The 15,388-nt window shown below is 42.9% G+C and overlaps 2 protein-coding genes across 2 annotated transcripts; both read right to left on the bottom strand.

Annotated features, from left to right (window-relative positions):
• Positions 1–563: 563 nt before the first annotated feature.
• On the bottom strand, positions 564–8,470 carry gmppb (GDP-mannose pyrophosphorylase B). The gene is made up of 10 exons (XM_020096881.2): positions 8,301–8,470; positions 6,120–6,310; positions 5,854–5,934; positions 5,423–5,471; positions 5,160–5,302; positions 4,750–4,908; positions 4,536–4,614; positions 2,838–2,965; positions 2,561–2,743; positions 564–2,255 (listed from the first exon to the last, which is right to left on the bottom strand). The coding sequence occupies exons 2-10, from the start codon at positions 6,246–6,248 to the stop codon at positions 2,124–2,126; spliced, it is 1,083 nt and encodes a 360-aa protein (XP_019952440.1). The 5' UTR covers positions 6,249–6,310; positions 8,301–8,470; the 3' UTR covers positions 564–2,123.
• A 1,580-nt stretch (positions 8,471–10,050) lies between these two features.
• pde12 (phosphodiesterase 12) lies at positions 10,051–15,281 on the bottom strand. The gene is made up of 9 exons (XM_069516368.1): positions 15,173–15,281; positions 14,346–15,030; positions 13,230–13,657; positions 12,839–12,944; positions 12,318–12,462; positions 11,543–11,621; positions 11,305–11,427; positions 10,954–11,159; positions 10,051–10,624 (listed from the first exon to the last, which is right to left on the bottom strand). The coding sequence occupies exons 2-9, from the start codon at positions 14,915–14,917 to the stop codon at positions 10,505–10,507; spliced, it is 1,779 nt and encodes a 592-aa protein (XP_069372469.1). The 5' UTR covers positions 14,918–15,030; positions 15,173–15,281; the 3' UTR covers positions 10,051–10,504.
• Positions 15,282–15,388: the final 107 nt, after the last annotated feature.

Genomic DNA, 15,388 nt, shown 5'->3' with positions numbered 1-15,388 from the left:
GTATGCAAGTACTACAGTAGTTTATTGTATATACTTCACTTTGCTTGTGAGACTGACAGGAACACTCGATATACTACGAGTCAAGCTCCTGAAACACTGGATCCTTAATTTCTCAGATTTCAACCAAAGTTATTTTCAAATTTAATTCATCCTTTCTTTCTTGTTCGCACTCAATGTTTTCAACAAATCACAATTAGTCTCATTGGGCTTAATGAGGTGTAGCCCCCGTTGTATAAACTACCTCAGGCAATGGCACTTCGAATCAATGCTGTAAATACTTTTGTTTTCTTGATGTTGTCCGTTACACGAAGCATGATTACACTTCTGTCCGTCCTGGGAGAGGATCCTCACACGTGACTCTCTCTGAAGTTTTTCCCCGTTAATAGTTTTTTTGTTAGTTTTACTCTTGTTGAGGGTTAAGAACGGAAGATGTCGCACCTCGTTAAGATCCACCACCGTCTCCTCCTGCTCCACAAAACATTATTCAAGTGTGTTCAGTGTTTGAGCAGTAAACTCATCATCATGTGTGAAAACATCACACACAAACAGAGACGAGACGTGAATGTCAGTTGATTATATTATACTCTTTATAAAAAAAGACTTTATTACAAGAGTTGACTTCATTCATTCAGACACAAAGTCTTCACATGTTCAGTATTCTAAATATTGTTTTATCACTAACTGCATAACAACCATAGAACCACTGCATCGTGTTCAGCTGAATTCATCTGCTGCCAGTTCAACATGGAGGATAAACCAGGTCTGTGCTCCAGAAACCTTCTACTGTCACTTGATTCATTTTACTCAACATGATTTCTGTTAAACATTAAAAATGATTGGTTCTTACAAGAGGCGAGGTTAATCTGTAAACCTTCATTAGAGTGAAATCTGATTCTAACACACTCTAAGTTTAATGTTTATTCACGTAGCTCAGTAGTAAACTTGAGATTCTCATCAACGACTGGATGAATCATCCTGACGTGGTTCATTCATGAGCCCGACAGAGTATTAGGGTCATATCAAGATCGAGTATTACGTTAATTATGAAACGTATAACTTTGCTCCATGTTCCCTCAAATTAATACAGATGACATTTTCTAAAATCGAGAGATTTTTTACCCTTGAAGTGCCTCTAATCATCGATAGGATTCTTCTGAAAGTAAAGAGTGAAGCCTCACCTGGAGATGAAAGCTAAAAGACACCTGATTAAAAAAAATAGTAAAATATCCCTTTTGTATTCTTAATGTCTGACTCTAAAACACAGATATTTGGCATTGAATTAAAGTTTAAATGATAAAAAGAAAGAACAGAAACAAGTATTGTTGTATAAAAATCAACAGAACTACATTCTCCAGTCAGAAACAAAGTTCAACGATGAAGTTTCTCTGTTTCACATTATTCACCACAAGAACTTCAGATGTTGAGTTTACAGTTTGTTCTGTTGAAGTTTTCGAGCCGTCCTGTTTCCCAAAAGTTGATTAAAGCATTATCGATTTACTGTTAGTGAGCGCCCTCTGCTGGTCCACAGGACAAAATACCTCAGATGATCTGAAGTGATTCTAGATTGTATACTTTGAATTCCAGCAGGTACAAATAAAAGTGACTGTCTCGCGTTAACTATAACCAACGCAGCATTTTGTTTTATCTCAGTGTCGTCAGCCAAGGTTCCAGTCTCCGGTACAGGAAATGTAAATGCATAGTGAATCTGAACAGCAGTGATCATCTCGCTCTCTAACCCCCTCGTCCCTAAACATCCTCAGTATTCGTCCCTCCACCAGCCTCGCCCCTCTGCCTCACATGACACATTCACCAGATGCCACTTCCAGGACTCAGAGCGTTTTACCTGAAGCGGTGAAACAACTTTAATGAGCCTGACGGGCCAGGCTGCGTTTTGACAGATCCTGCTAACGCCATCGTGTCAGACTGATGGAAGGTGCAGTCGAGCAGTGCAACGAAAAACGAGTCCAAATTAATTAAAGGAAAAAAAAAAAAACTTCATTTGTTCCTTTTTCTCTCCTCCTCCTTCCTTCTGCCCGTCTGTTCCTCCCCCCCTCTCTCTCTCTGGCACAGTTTGGGCGTTCAGTTAAGTTCATTAAAAAAATCTTCCCCTCCCCCACCCGCAGCTACATAATGATCCGCGGCTCTGGGACGGACTCGTTGATGGATTTGTGAGGCAGGACGTTGGCCCCATTCAGGTAAAGCTCGTCATTCACGATCACATCCTCCCCCAGCACCGTCACGTTCTCCATTCGTACCTGACGACAGACGTTAACACAGAGATGAGTCGTCCTCGCACCTGACAACAACTATAACAAGTTCTGTATCTACACACACAGCGTCAGGCGAGGGTCTGATTTAAGAAACTTTTCTTTGCTGGAAAAAAATAAAGAAGTCAATGAGTTTACAGGGAAAACCAGTGACATCGTAGCCGGTCAGAGAACGTCAGATGGATCTCAGGGCGGATGTTAATACAAAGTCTGATTTGGATCCTCGTCTGGTTTTAGGAGATGAGATAGTGTTTTATCAGACAAAGAGCCAGTGACCATCGTCCTCTACTCACCCACTGACCAACCGAGGAGCTCCACCCCACGATGCAGCTCTCCAGCCAGGAGTGCGATCGAACCCGCGCCCCCTTCATCACCGTGCAGCGCTTTATCCTGACGCCGTCCTCCACGACCACGCCAGCGCCGATGGTCACGTTCGGCCCGATGGTGCAGTTCTCCCCGATCTGAGCTGTTGGGTCCTGCAGAGGAAAGACAGAGAGGAATGACAATCAATAATTGTGGAGTAGGGTTCTTTTGTCGAACGGAACCATGGCTTCGACGAGCCGCACTCACCACCACAACGTTGCCGAGGAAACCGGGCCCCGTGCGTAGCCTCTCAGGAGCATGTTGTCGTAGCGACTGAAGGTACATACACATCCCTGTCAGGAAGTCTTTAGGCTGACCGATGTCCATCCAGAAACCTGCAGACAGACAGACAGACAGACAGACAGACAGACAGACAGAGGGACAGATAGATGGAAAGACAGACAGGTGACCAGACAGACAGATGGACAAACAGACAAGATACAGAGATAAAACCAGTGAGAGCAGTTAGTTACCATGGAAACAAAGACACAAAACCAGTAGGTTCTTGTGATCTCCAACAGGTGAAGTGCTGAAGAATGATGTCATGATGATTGACAGAGGCAGACTGTTGTGACGTTATTCAATTTAAAACTATTTTAAAATTGTACTTATTTTATTGTGTCTAGAAGCCTGACCCCATCTAAATAATGAAAACAAGACTGTTGCAGTTATTCAGCTGCACCTTTGTGATATTTGTGATTTACCCAGATGTTGTATTTGAGAGAGAAATCACTTGAACTGAAAATCAGTTGACACGTCATGTGAAGTTAAATCTTGTCGTCGTTTGTTGCTCTGACAGCAGGTCCAGCTCAATTTGAAGCCAGGTTTTACAAAACTCATCAAATCTGCTGCAGGAAATCACAGACATCCAGTCATGGTGTTACAGTTTTAAAAGCAGGGAGCTGCTCAGCGTTTCAGACTCACGAGGGAAACAAAGCCACTATGAGCTGGAGCAGAGACTCAGACCAGTCTGTGCACCTGGACTACAGGACTCAGCTACGTGGCTCCGCTGTTTCAGACGATCGCTCCCAGAGAGGGATGAGTATCTAGAGAAGCACCGATAACAGATTTGAACAGTGGTGTGTTCTGATCTAAATTTATTTCTGTCTGAAAGAGAATCCAGACTGATTGATTTAACATGTGGTTGAAGTACAGCTGATGTCTCTATCTGTGCTTCTCTACAAACTATTCCTCTCCAGAACTACGAACTAGGAAAACACTTACGTCTGGTTGAGCTGTGAGCTGCAGTGACCAAAGTGAGCAAGCAGGTCAACTTCAAAATTATTATCTAACACCATGTTACCATTGTGCTGTGTCTGGTAGATTGAATGTTTCATCAAAGCAGTGAAGACACGTTTTCATATCACGTCTCGTCTATAAAGACGTGCAACAGCTGTAGTTTGAACGATTTTGCAAAGAAATCTTTCGGAGGTTTCCTGAAGTTACATGTGGACACTAAAGTCAAACTGTCATTAGAGTGAAGCAAACAAGATGTGGTGGCTGGGTGTCGTTCTGTTCATCTTTTTTACACAGGCGAAACCCTCAAGCCTCTGCTCCGCACAAGGACGGAGGACGGGAGGAGGACGAGGACAAGTCGTCGTTTGTCAGGAGGACGAATTTCCCACCTCTAGTTTTGAGACTAAAAAACTTCCACATTCAACCTTCATCTGTCGGAGAAGGTGCCTGCTGACCTTTAAACGTGTGTTGGATGTACCACTGGCAGATATTGAATATAAAATAATCCTTGTGATGTTTTCACTATTTTGCTTCATCTTATTGTTGTTTTCTTTACCCTCGAATGGGCCCTTTATATTTAAAGACTTTATATTTAAAGACTTTATATTTACATCGGGGAGCGGGTCCTCTCCCGCCATGTTTTTTAAAAGCAGTAGTAGTGACCGTCACCTTGTAGCTCCATGGTGTACAGGTGCCCCTCCTCTGCCATGACAGGAAATATCTCTTTCTCTATGGACGTTGGTCTCAGCTGCACAGACAAAAACAACCACAACATGTTTCTATTTATCATACAAACAGCACTTGTTGTGTGTGTGTGTGTGTGTGTGTGTGTGTGTGTGTGTGTGTGTGTGTGTGTGTGTGTGTGTGTGTGTGTTCCTCTCACCTGGATCCTGCTGAGCATGCTGGGACTGAAGATGTATATGCCCGCATTGATCTTGTTTGAGACAAAGACCTGTGGTTTCTCGACGAAGCGATGGATCCTCCCAGTCTCTGCCTCAAACACCACAACACCGTACTTAGAGGGCTCCTCCACACGAGTCACCTGTACACACACACACACACACATTAGTCAATCATTACATTATAGACCATTTTCTGAGATGTATAAATAATTCAAGTCTGGCTAAAATGATCCTCCGTGTTGTGACGACTAAATATTTCAAAACGTTTCTCTAACAGCGGTCAACGTTTTTGCAGGACAGCTCAAAGTCACCAAACTCTGACTGGACCTTCTGTCTATGTTTTCAGTCTGCAGCTAAACAAGTCCACTTTGTTTGTCTCGGTCTTTCTCACCACGATAGTTCCCTCCTTGCCGTGGTTGCGGTGGAACTGAAGAAGATCTTTGAAGGGAAAATCACAGATGACGTCTGAATTCAGGACGAAGAAAGGCTCGTTGTCCACATCCAGCAGCTCCCGTGCCAACGCCAGCGGACCCGCTGTACACCAGCACACATATCAAAGTCTGATTTCTACTCATTACATTAAACTTTCAGTCATAGCCCTGGTGGAGCAGTTTCTCTTCTGTCTGGATTTGTCTGTGGTGAAGAGAAACTCACCTGTTCCCAGAGGCTCCGTCTCATGAGACAAAGAGATTTGAATCCCGAGCTGAGGAGAGAACAAAGAAACATTCAGGATGTTGCAGACGGACATGCAGCACCATGAACATTTATATAAAACTCCGCTTATATTGGGGTGAATAAACATTTTCTTGAAACACTGAACTGCCATGAGAGTGAGAAACCCCTCAAATGTATATAAGGCTGTAAAATATTAACCAATTTAAAGCTGCAATCAACAACTGTCTTCACTCTTGATTTATCAAACTGTTTTCAGACAGGAAGCCTGCAATTAATACAATTTCTGACTGAAGCGCTGGACTGCTTTTACTTTGAAACAGTAACTGTTCACACCTTAAACATTCAGTGTGTGTTGTTAATGTTGGCGGGTTTCACAGGTGTAATACTGTGTCAGTGTTTGTTGCACATACTCTCTTCTCCTGGATTCTCATTTCTCTCTCCAGCAGCTCGGACATGTAGCTCACAGCCAGAACCACATGGTCCACCCCGGCCTACACACACACACACACACACACACACACACACACACACACACACACACACACACACACACACACACACACACACACACACACACACACACACACACACACACACACACACACAAATTACTTTCACTTGCACAAGATGACACATGAACAGATAAGATAAATCTCCCCGGGCGTCTCCTCTGTACCTTGACCAGCGCCTCCACCTGGTGCATCAGGATGGGTTTGTTGCAGAAGTCAACCAGCGGTTTAGGGACGCTCAGGGTGAGCGGTCGCAGCCGGGTCCCGTACCCCCCCACTAGGATCAAGGCCTTCATGCTTTTGGCAAGTTAGCAACTGTTAACCAGGGTAACTGCAGCTCATCAAGGAGAGAACCAGCCTGTACAGGAGAGAGGAGAGTCACTGATGTATCCAAACTAAATGTACTGATCAAAGTAAGGTTTGTTGGATCACCTGCCAGATTCATTACACTTTAGTTTATAGCTTTGACAAATTAAATCACTTATTTCTTGGATAAAACTATCTTGTATCAAAAATGTAAAACTCCTAAATATAAAAAGATAATTAAATTAGACACTACATTGGCCTTAACATAAGGCCATGTTGTAACCCATCGAATATTTCAGACGATTGGAATGAGTGGCATTAAAACTAGTCTTTTACAGTGGTGCATTATGGGTTATTTGTAGCCTCCTTTGTTGCAGTATGGCGAGGCTCTCAGAGAGGAGTGGTTTGTTAGTCCAGTTTAACCTGCAGGAGACCGGTGTAACATGTTCCATCACATAAGAGTCAATACTCACAGCCAGATATTCGTGATGAAAGAATATCAACACTCATCATCTTAAGTCTCGCTCATACATTCACCCTGACTGATCAGGAGACTATTTAAAGATGTGTGGTTGAGCTCAAAATTAAGTCCAAGGCAGGTGTAGTCTGATCCGTGAGTACTCATGAAAGGTAGTAATGACTACTAAGAGCTTGTTTAATTCAGATTCAGACTATGTATTCCCACAGAGGGGAAATTTCCTTATTGCAGTTGCATGAAGTACATATACGTAGAAAAAAATGAAATGGAAATAAAATAAAAATATAAAATTATAAACATCAGACAGAAACTAAGCTATATACATGTAAATAGAGGAATTGCACTTGTGATATATAAGGTAGAGACAAACTTATTGCACTGAGAGATTAGATTTCAAACTGTGATTTATGAGACAAGTATTGTACATTAAGTGCTCAGAAAAAGGCAGATGCTATAAAACCATAAGTGAGGTTGAAAGGTTACATCACAGAGTGTAAATGAATGTTACAGCTGGTTATTGTACAGTTTGATGACTCAGGGTAGGAAGGACCTACAGAAACGTTCTGTCCTACACGGCGGGAGCAGCAGTGTACTGCTAAACGAGCTGCTCAGAGCTCCCACCGTGTCAGGGAGGCGGTGAGAGGAGTTGTCCAAGATGGGCAACAGTCTGACAAGCATCCTCCTCTCACTCACCTCCTCAGTCCAATCCAGAGGGCAGCGCACAACTGAGCTCAACCAACCTGTCCAGTCTCTTCCTGCCCCCCCCCCCCCCAGCAAACAACAGCAGAAGACACAACAGATAAATAAGATAATAAGCAATGACTGCTGAGTACTCATTAGATAATGTGGTAACTACTATCATGTACTAAAGGTAAATTATGTGGTAATGACTGTCGAATACCCATGTACTAATGTAGTAGTGAGTACAGAGTACTTGTGATATTATATCGTAATGACCACTGAGTACTCGTGTAATCATGTAGCTATGAGGACTGAGTACTTCTGTGATAATGACTTCATTGTAACTACGTAATAATATAGTAATGACTACTGAGTACTCGTGTAATAGTGATATAGTGCTACTAAGTACTGACTGAGTACTCATGATATCAACAGTGACAACTGAGTACACATGTTAAAGTGAACTAATGGGTACTGAGTACTCGTGTCATGTCTGTAGTGGTTTTTGTACAGGTCATACACAATAACACACAGCTGGTGAAAGCAGCACAGACACAGAGCGACAGACCGAAGCAGGTCATCGTTTCATGAGGACAGCAGCAGCTAACTGGTGTTAGCAACACGCTAACAGAGCTGCAGCTGGCACAGAGTGGCGTCGGCTTCGGTCAGAACACGTGAGAACAGTTCGCAGACATAAACACAGACCGAGCTCGTGTTTCGGTTTTCTCAACTCAACAGTGATTGTGGCTAGCTCACGTTGGCTAAGATGCTAACAGGGTTCATTTTACAGCAGCCGACAGCAGAGCGCCTGTGAGCTGCAGCTGTTAGCCGCAGTTAGCTTCTCCGTGTGAGTGAAAGCTGAGTGACAGCAGAGAGAACTCACCGGGATCAGGTCTTCGGTCGAGTCCAGGAGGTTTGAGAATCACTGAAACTCCACGAATGACACGTAGGATCGTTTAAACACCAGCTGACGTCAGGGCGGGACACATACACAACATCCGGTGCACACTTTCAGAATAACACGTGCGCTGTCACGCGTCTGTCCCGTGATCTGACCTGAGAGATAAATCTCTCCTCTGATCGTCTTCACAATTTACATTTATTTGCACAGAAGGTGTCATTGGATGACATAAGTGTCATAAGATGACTCCCACTGAGGCAAATGTTGGAGTTGTGGCATTGAGCTACTTAAGTAAAGTTTGACTGGACTAATATCAGACTCAGGGTCCAGATGAAATATAACCTGATCATCATCATCATCATCATGATAAAGACACTCAACAAAATTAATGAGTAAATATACCTTACAATCATTCATAAAAATAATTTAATTGCTTTATTGTAAACTCAACCTCTCTCATTTAAAGTAACTGGCCCCGTAATCATGTGTCAACCCAACAAATGTTATTTTCATCACATAATTTCAGTTAAAAGTCTGTGATACATCCAAACTTTGAGTTCCCTTCCAATACATTAAAAACGTTTTCATGCTTTTATTCTGGCTGTCAATCCCGAGGTTTCCGGTTTGCGACGACTCGCGGATGTTGAAATTCGCCGGAGCTTTAATCAAAACATGGTAATTATGGTCGAGTCAAAGAGAAACAGCGTCTGTAAAGATTTCTTTATTAATTGATATTAATTAAAAATTGACGGAAAGTTCAGGGCTGTCGCATCTATGACGTAAACCTTTATCTAGACATTTGGTACCGCCTCCTCAACACTTCTGACCAATCAGAGAAAAACAGCGTGGCGGAGGAAGGCGGAAGTTGTTCATCAATGAATTTACAGTGAGGAAGTTCATTCATTTATAATTACATATATTATGATATAGTAATATGAACTTCATAGAAAAGTGCATTCATCAGAAAAAAACTCAACATTATGAGTGTTTGTTGTAAACACTATTATTATAATTAGTAATATACACACTACACACACTGACCAGCACAGGAAGCAAAGACTTCTGCCCCCTCATGCCACCCCCACACTAAAATCAGGGCTCGTGGTTCTGACCCACAGGACTCTGCTCATCACGTCCCTGAAGACAATCCCCTACAAAAGGAGATTCGGGTGATAATTCTCAGTAGGTTCATGGGCACGAAGGACTTCATGCGCACAGTCACAGTGTTTTCACATTATTATCTGAGAAGCTCTTGTGAAACACTGATAAGAGCCACTGTAATGACAAGTGCTCTGATTGAGAGTGCATGAAAACTAGTGAGGAGGAGAGCATAGAGTCAAACTAGCTGAAAGTAAGACCGACGAAATGTTCTGCTTCTGTGGCTGTACGTTTGAGCTCGTGGTGACAGTGGTGATGACATGTGAGGAAAGTGTGTGAAGAATCTTTAAATCTAATGTGCACTGTGTGTAAAGCATTTTAGTTAAAATGATTGCAATTTTGAAATGATCACAAAAACTGATTATAATCCTGTATTTTTATTTTTGCAATGTCTAACACTACATATTTTTCTCCCCTGAATTTCCACAAAATTATCAGATTATAAGATGTGATCAATATAAGAATATTTTGTCTGGAGAGAGGTTCTTTTAAATTGACCTAAAAGAGATAATAATGATTAAAAAAAAAAAAGGTGTTTGTGTTTAATGTGAAGACAGAAAATAATTCATCCATGGACGTTTCAGCAGACTCAAATTTATTTAACAATTCAAGCAACTTCTTTGACCATATTAAAAATAATAAATACTTATATTGAATCTCATGAGTTTACATGTGGTCTAAAATCTGTTATAATGGTTGTTTAAGAAGAACCAGCAGGAGTCCCAACACTTCTACTGCTGATATGATGTGTACCAGTCAAACTGATCACTTCTGAGAGAACAAACGAGCAAAATGAATGAATTAATAACTTTTATAAAGTGACAGATCCAACACTGAATATCAGTGATGATAAATTGTTCTTGATATTAATGACTAAATAATCTGACATGATTTTTTGTTGATCTCCATTAACCTGTAGGAACACGTTACTTTGTTCTGACTTCATTCAAGAGTTAAGAATGAAGTCAGAATGTAGTTGCAGTTCTCAAGCATCTTTAACCAGGTGATTGGAGGTCAGAGGTCAGAGGTCAGGGGCTCCAGCGCAGGTCACACACGAGGGCGATGTGGTCAGACGGGTGTGCCACACTGGGCAAAGCCTTATGGGTTGTGACCTCCTGGTGACTTGGCAAAGGAATCATCTGCTCCACCTGCACGTACGCACACATGGACACCATGTCAGCTTCCTTGGTTAATTATACAAACAACATAACCTGATTAGAAATGTATGAGCAATCATTTTATCTCCGCCAAGAATGTTGTGTTTTCATCTGCGGTTTGTTAATTATGAGGATTACACAAAAACTACTGGACAGATTTTATTATAAAAGATTTGAGATAAAAATCTTCATCTAGAGAATTTAAATTTGGGTTCATGAGGGGTTGAGCCGTGGTGGATGTATGTTCTCCACTGAGTTAGTTCAAAGATCTAAAACAACTAATTCCAGTGAGCTTTTACTGTGTTTAATCACTGTAGTACCTGCATAGTGTCCGGTTGTATGAAGATATAATCCAGGCAGCCGTGAAATCCTCCCACATAGTTGGTGTAGGCCGGCTGGCCGCAGGCGCTCAGCAGTGGGGGGAAACCGGAGAGCAGCTCCATATTACAGGACTCCTCCTGACCTGAGCTGCTCCAGTCTGCGTGCTGCTGAGGAACCACGGCCTCAGTGACCAGCTGGAAGACACCTGACACGGCAGGAGGAGACAAACAAAGACGATGTGTGCAGCTGATAAAATAAGAGGAAGTTTCTACTGAACAAACAAGTCCACCGATGCAGTGAACGTGAAAAGACCACACTGAATGAGGCCGGAGCTTTGGGTGTGGATTTACCTGAGGTGGGGGAGGAGTTGAAGTCTCCACAAAAGACTAAAGGAGCTCCAGGAGCGACCTCGCGGATCACACGACTCAGGTGTCGGAGGGCGACGCCCATCTGGACCAAGCGAACGTTCCCTCCTTCAAAAGAAATGAATTTATTTATTGACATTTGTTCTCATGTACATTTTGATCATTACAATTCTTTCTCATGTCAGTGACTGAGGTGTGTTCATACAGAGGAATGAGCTTTTACCTTTTGGGTGCCAGTACAAGTGAGTGTTGGCCACACACACCTTCCTGCCTGGTGTCTTCAGGTCCTCCAGTATACTGACCTGCAGGAACAGGAGGATGGAGAAACGTATTTTAATAAATCAACACAACTGCTCTTATTTATTCGTTAGTTTGAATCCTGTTGGTTGCTCTTGATTTGTCTGTAAATTTTCATTGCGCCAAATGCTACATTATTTAGCCCATGAACCACAAACAAACCAAACACTGTTTTAAAATGTACATAACTTAATTTTAAATGTTTCAATCTTTGATAGTTTTCTCTATAATTAAAGTTAATATTATATATTATAATATAAAGGTTAATTCCAATTAAAAAACCTTCTCTGCACTTCAAGGTATATATACAATACTGGTTGAAAATCTGAAATCCTCTCATATTGAATAAGGTGTTCACCTAGATACTTTGTGTAAATATATATGAATCAGCCATTTTAGTTTTTATGGTCAGTAACTCCACCAAAGTCCCAGATACCAGAAGATATGACAGCAGCGTGTCCATGAGTATTTATGAATGATTGTGTACTTTGATGGTATCTTGTTAGACGTTATCTGTTCCAGTTCATTTCAAAAAGAACAAATTCGAAACCTGCGTGAGATGCATAATCCATCAGTGATTTTTAGTTTTAACAACCTTGATGTTTGACTTCAGTAAATATTGAAAATAGTTTGTGGCACAAAACAGAAAATAAAACGGGTCTGATTTGTCTCCCAGATGATTCTCAGGAAGTCGTCCATACTTGCAGCGAGGTGGATCTCCGCACTATTCTGTCCTTCAGGTCGCTGTTTGCAGAAACCTTTTCCAACAGCTCAGAATGGATGGGGTCAGAGGTCAACGCCTCGCTCAGCATGATGTCGTGACGACTCAGCAGCTGGAACTTTGACCTGAAAACAACGTGTTTTAATTATCTGACGTAATCCTTTATCTAGATCTAAATATTTAAGATTATATAACAACCAGACATTATCATTCATCTTCAAATCACCTGCAAATATAGATATCGCAACCTACGGACAAAGGAAATTACAGCCTGTACAGTTAACGTATATGCTTCACCTGCATTTAAAACAGCTGTGGTATGCATAAAATAACCAGACAGATATAGGCATGTATACAAAGTACAAAGTACAACACTCAACCCTACCATGACATGAATTCACGCTTATAGAGAAACATCATGTCTGTGCACTTTGACCAAATGAAATCCTAACTACCCTCAAAACCATCACATCAGACTAAACTACACCCGGCAGACCTGACCTGCGGTAGAAAGTGCTCAGTCCTTCATGCTGCCTCTCTTTCAGCTTGAAAACTCCGTCCAGACCAAAGGCATCCAGAGACGGAGTGAGACTGTCCACAAACACCCCTGAAGAGAGCAGAGACGCACATCCATCATATTACGTCACTAAACAGAAAAGATGGAATCTTTCCTCTTCTAATAATTTGAGGTTTTCTTGTGACAACAGTTCAGTTGAATTATGTGTCATAGAAATAAGATGTAAAGATTGAGGACACTTTCACTGGTGTAGAGATAAGGTATGTAGACAATGGTTCAGGTTTTTTGCTGATATGACTCTCAAGTCTTTCGGTTAACTTATCACTGAAATTGTTGATCCATTTACAGTTATGTGGTTGTTTGGTCCTTGATTACCTTGGTCAACCTCCTGCAGACAGATGATGTCAGCGTTGTATCCAGCCAGCTCCTTCTTGACCAGGTTCTGTCTATAGTCCAGCTGCAGAGCGTAGGGGGCGCAGTACGGGTACAGCACCGTCTTGGACAGTTCTGTCTGGGCGTAGACATCTGCGAGGATGTTGTAGGACACAACCCTAATAGCGGGCCACTCTGCCTCTCTGACAGTGTACACGTGTCGGTCATCAAATGTGCACATGCCTGGTCCGGCCTCCACGGCTCCCACAGAGACCAGCTCCTTGGCCAAGCCACTGCGACTTCCATCTTTGGGTGTGCAGCGGAGTTTGAGTCTGCAGCCAATGTCCTTATTGGACGGGATGTGTACTCTCCCACATCCCACCTGAGTCCAGCTTGATTCCAGACCTTCAACCTCCCCAGCAACTTCAGGGCTGAGACAAGAAGAACAAGAATGAGAAGAAATGTGCTGGATGACCCATCATCACATCTGAAATATATTAAAGCTGAGGCAGCTCTTCTCAGCCAACATCAGTGCGATCTTACAATGGAGGGTGTTCTGCTTTCTCAATGTGTAAAGAAAGTCCAATATAAAAAGGTATTGATACTCAGATGACCTAGATTAAGTTATCTTTGGTTTTGAGCATTGGTGTTTTTTAATTTCTTCACGCGGTCCGACGCTGCAGAGACTGTTGTCGTACTTGTACTGATTATTTTCAGTTCATTAAATTTCACACTTCTACTTCATTACAAAGAAAAACTTTTTACTCCACTACATATATGTGACCGTTAGTTAATAGTTACTTGCATTTCACTAGAGCAATTTATAAAATATGATGTTTTGAAGTGTTTGAAGTTTTTTTTGTTTCATAAATAAAACTCATTGCTGATACAGTCCAGATCTGAGTAAAGTGGATTAAGATGTTGAACTGGTCTGATGTGGTCTGGATGAGGAAGTAGATGACACATTGGAATTCAATCTGTTTTGGTTTCAAATGGAACTGAGGCTCCAACTGCGAAGATTCAAACCCTGAAACAACGATGACTGGATCAGTTCCTCCGGGATGCGGTGCAGAAATCCTGCAGAAAGCATGAACAGTCAGTAATTAATAATACCTTTACCTTGTGTCTGGGCCTGTTTCTTTGAACCAGGTGAACTCGCACTCTTGCAGGTCCCCGAACTCCACCTCCAGTTTGGGGCAGACGGGGAACCCGGCCATCAGAGACACCGGGAGCTCGGCGGTGGTGAAGGTGGGCGAGTTCCTCTGCACCGAGTATTTGACGTCTCCCACCTGCAGCACGGCTCCGTCCCGCCAGGCCTCCGAGTTCAGCACCGTGTCGGGCACCTCGTCCCCCCCGTAGAACAGCTTCACCACGGCCGAGGGCTGCGGGGCTTCGCTCGGCTGCTGCGACTTGTGCTTCTTCGACTTCTTCGCCTTCCCCTGACCCTTGGCGAGGCCGTTAGAGATCCGGGCCAGGACCTTAGCCAGCGGCTCGTTCTGGTCCCGCAGCATGTGCTTGTTGCTGCCGTCCAGGGTGAAGGAGATGGTGAGTTTGGGTTCCCCGGGGAGACACCTCACCACGGCGGGCTCCATGCCGAGGAGGCGGCGGCAGGCTCGGGTCAGAGTCTTCGGGGAGGAGAGGAGCAGGCGGCGGGGGATCAGAGTGAGGGCAGCGGGGAGGCGGTTCAACATGAAGTCCCCGGAGCCAGCGAGGTGACAACAGGGCAGAAGCAGACTGAAGAGAGGCGGCGATGTGGAGGGTGAGAGGCGGCTGGAGTCACACAGCTACCCCGGTTAGCCGCATGCTAACAGGGAGACAAACACGCTAAAACCGCGAATTGAACTCAACCTGCGGCGGCTTGTTTAAAAACTAAACACCACAAAGGGTTCATGAATAAAACCTCAGGTTAAATCAGTGTGTGGTGTTTAATATTTAAAAGTTCGTACATTAGCTGAAAGCTCCCGGAGGTCAGCGTGGGTCCCCACCTGCTTCTTTAGACTTTCTATTAATATCTATCAAACCAGCTTGAAGGCCCATTGCTGCCACCTACAGGCCTGGAGTGTCAATCAAGAGAGCATACAGGAAATATACATGATCTTAGCTGAATCACTTTATTGATAATAATAATAAATAATAATTACCGACTCATTTATATTTTTATA

Source organism: Paralichthys olivaceus, chromosome 2, assembly GCF_024713975.1.
Source record: "Paralichthys olivaceus isolate ysfri-2021 chromosome 2, ASM2471397v2, whole genome shotgun sequence".
NCBI classification, from domain to species: Eukaryota; Metazoa; Chordata; class Actinopteri; order Pleuronectiformes; family Paralichthyidae; genus Paralichthys; species Paralichthys olivaceus.
This window is presented reverse-complemented; position numbering and strand designations above follow the sequence as displayed.

What these genes read in the sequence shown, in the direction of transcription:
- gmppb (XM_020096881.2), bottom strand. Translation starts at nt 6,248, where the DNA reads ATGAAGGCCTTGATCCTAGTGGGGGGGTACGGGACCCGGCTGCGACCG. An exon ending in GCAAGGAGGGAACTATCGTG is followed by an intron (nt 4,909 to 5,159) that starts GTGAGAAAGACC and finishes GTGTGTGTACAG; the next exon opens with GTGACTCGTGTGGAGGAGCC. An exon ending in GCTCCTCGGTTGGTCAGTGG is followed by an intron (nt 2,256 to 2,560) that starts GTGAGTAGAGGA and finishes GTCTGTCGTCAG; the next exon opens with GTACGAATGGAGAACGTGAC.
- pde12 (XM_069516368.1), bottom strand. Translation starts at nt 14,917, where the DNA reads ATGTTGAACCGCCTCCCCGCTGCCCTCACTCTGATCCCCCGCCGCCTG. An exon ending in GAAACAGGCCCAGACACAAG is followed by an intron (nt 13,658 to 14,345) that starts GTAAAGGTATTA and finishes TTCTTGTCTCAG; the next exon opens with CCCTGAAGTTGCTGGGGAGG. An exon ending in GGAGATCCACCTCGCTGCAA is followed by an intron (nt 11,622 to 12,317) that starts GTATGGACGACT and finishes CTGTTCCTGCAG; the next exon opens with GTCAGTATACTGGAGGACCT.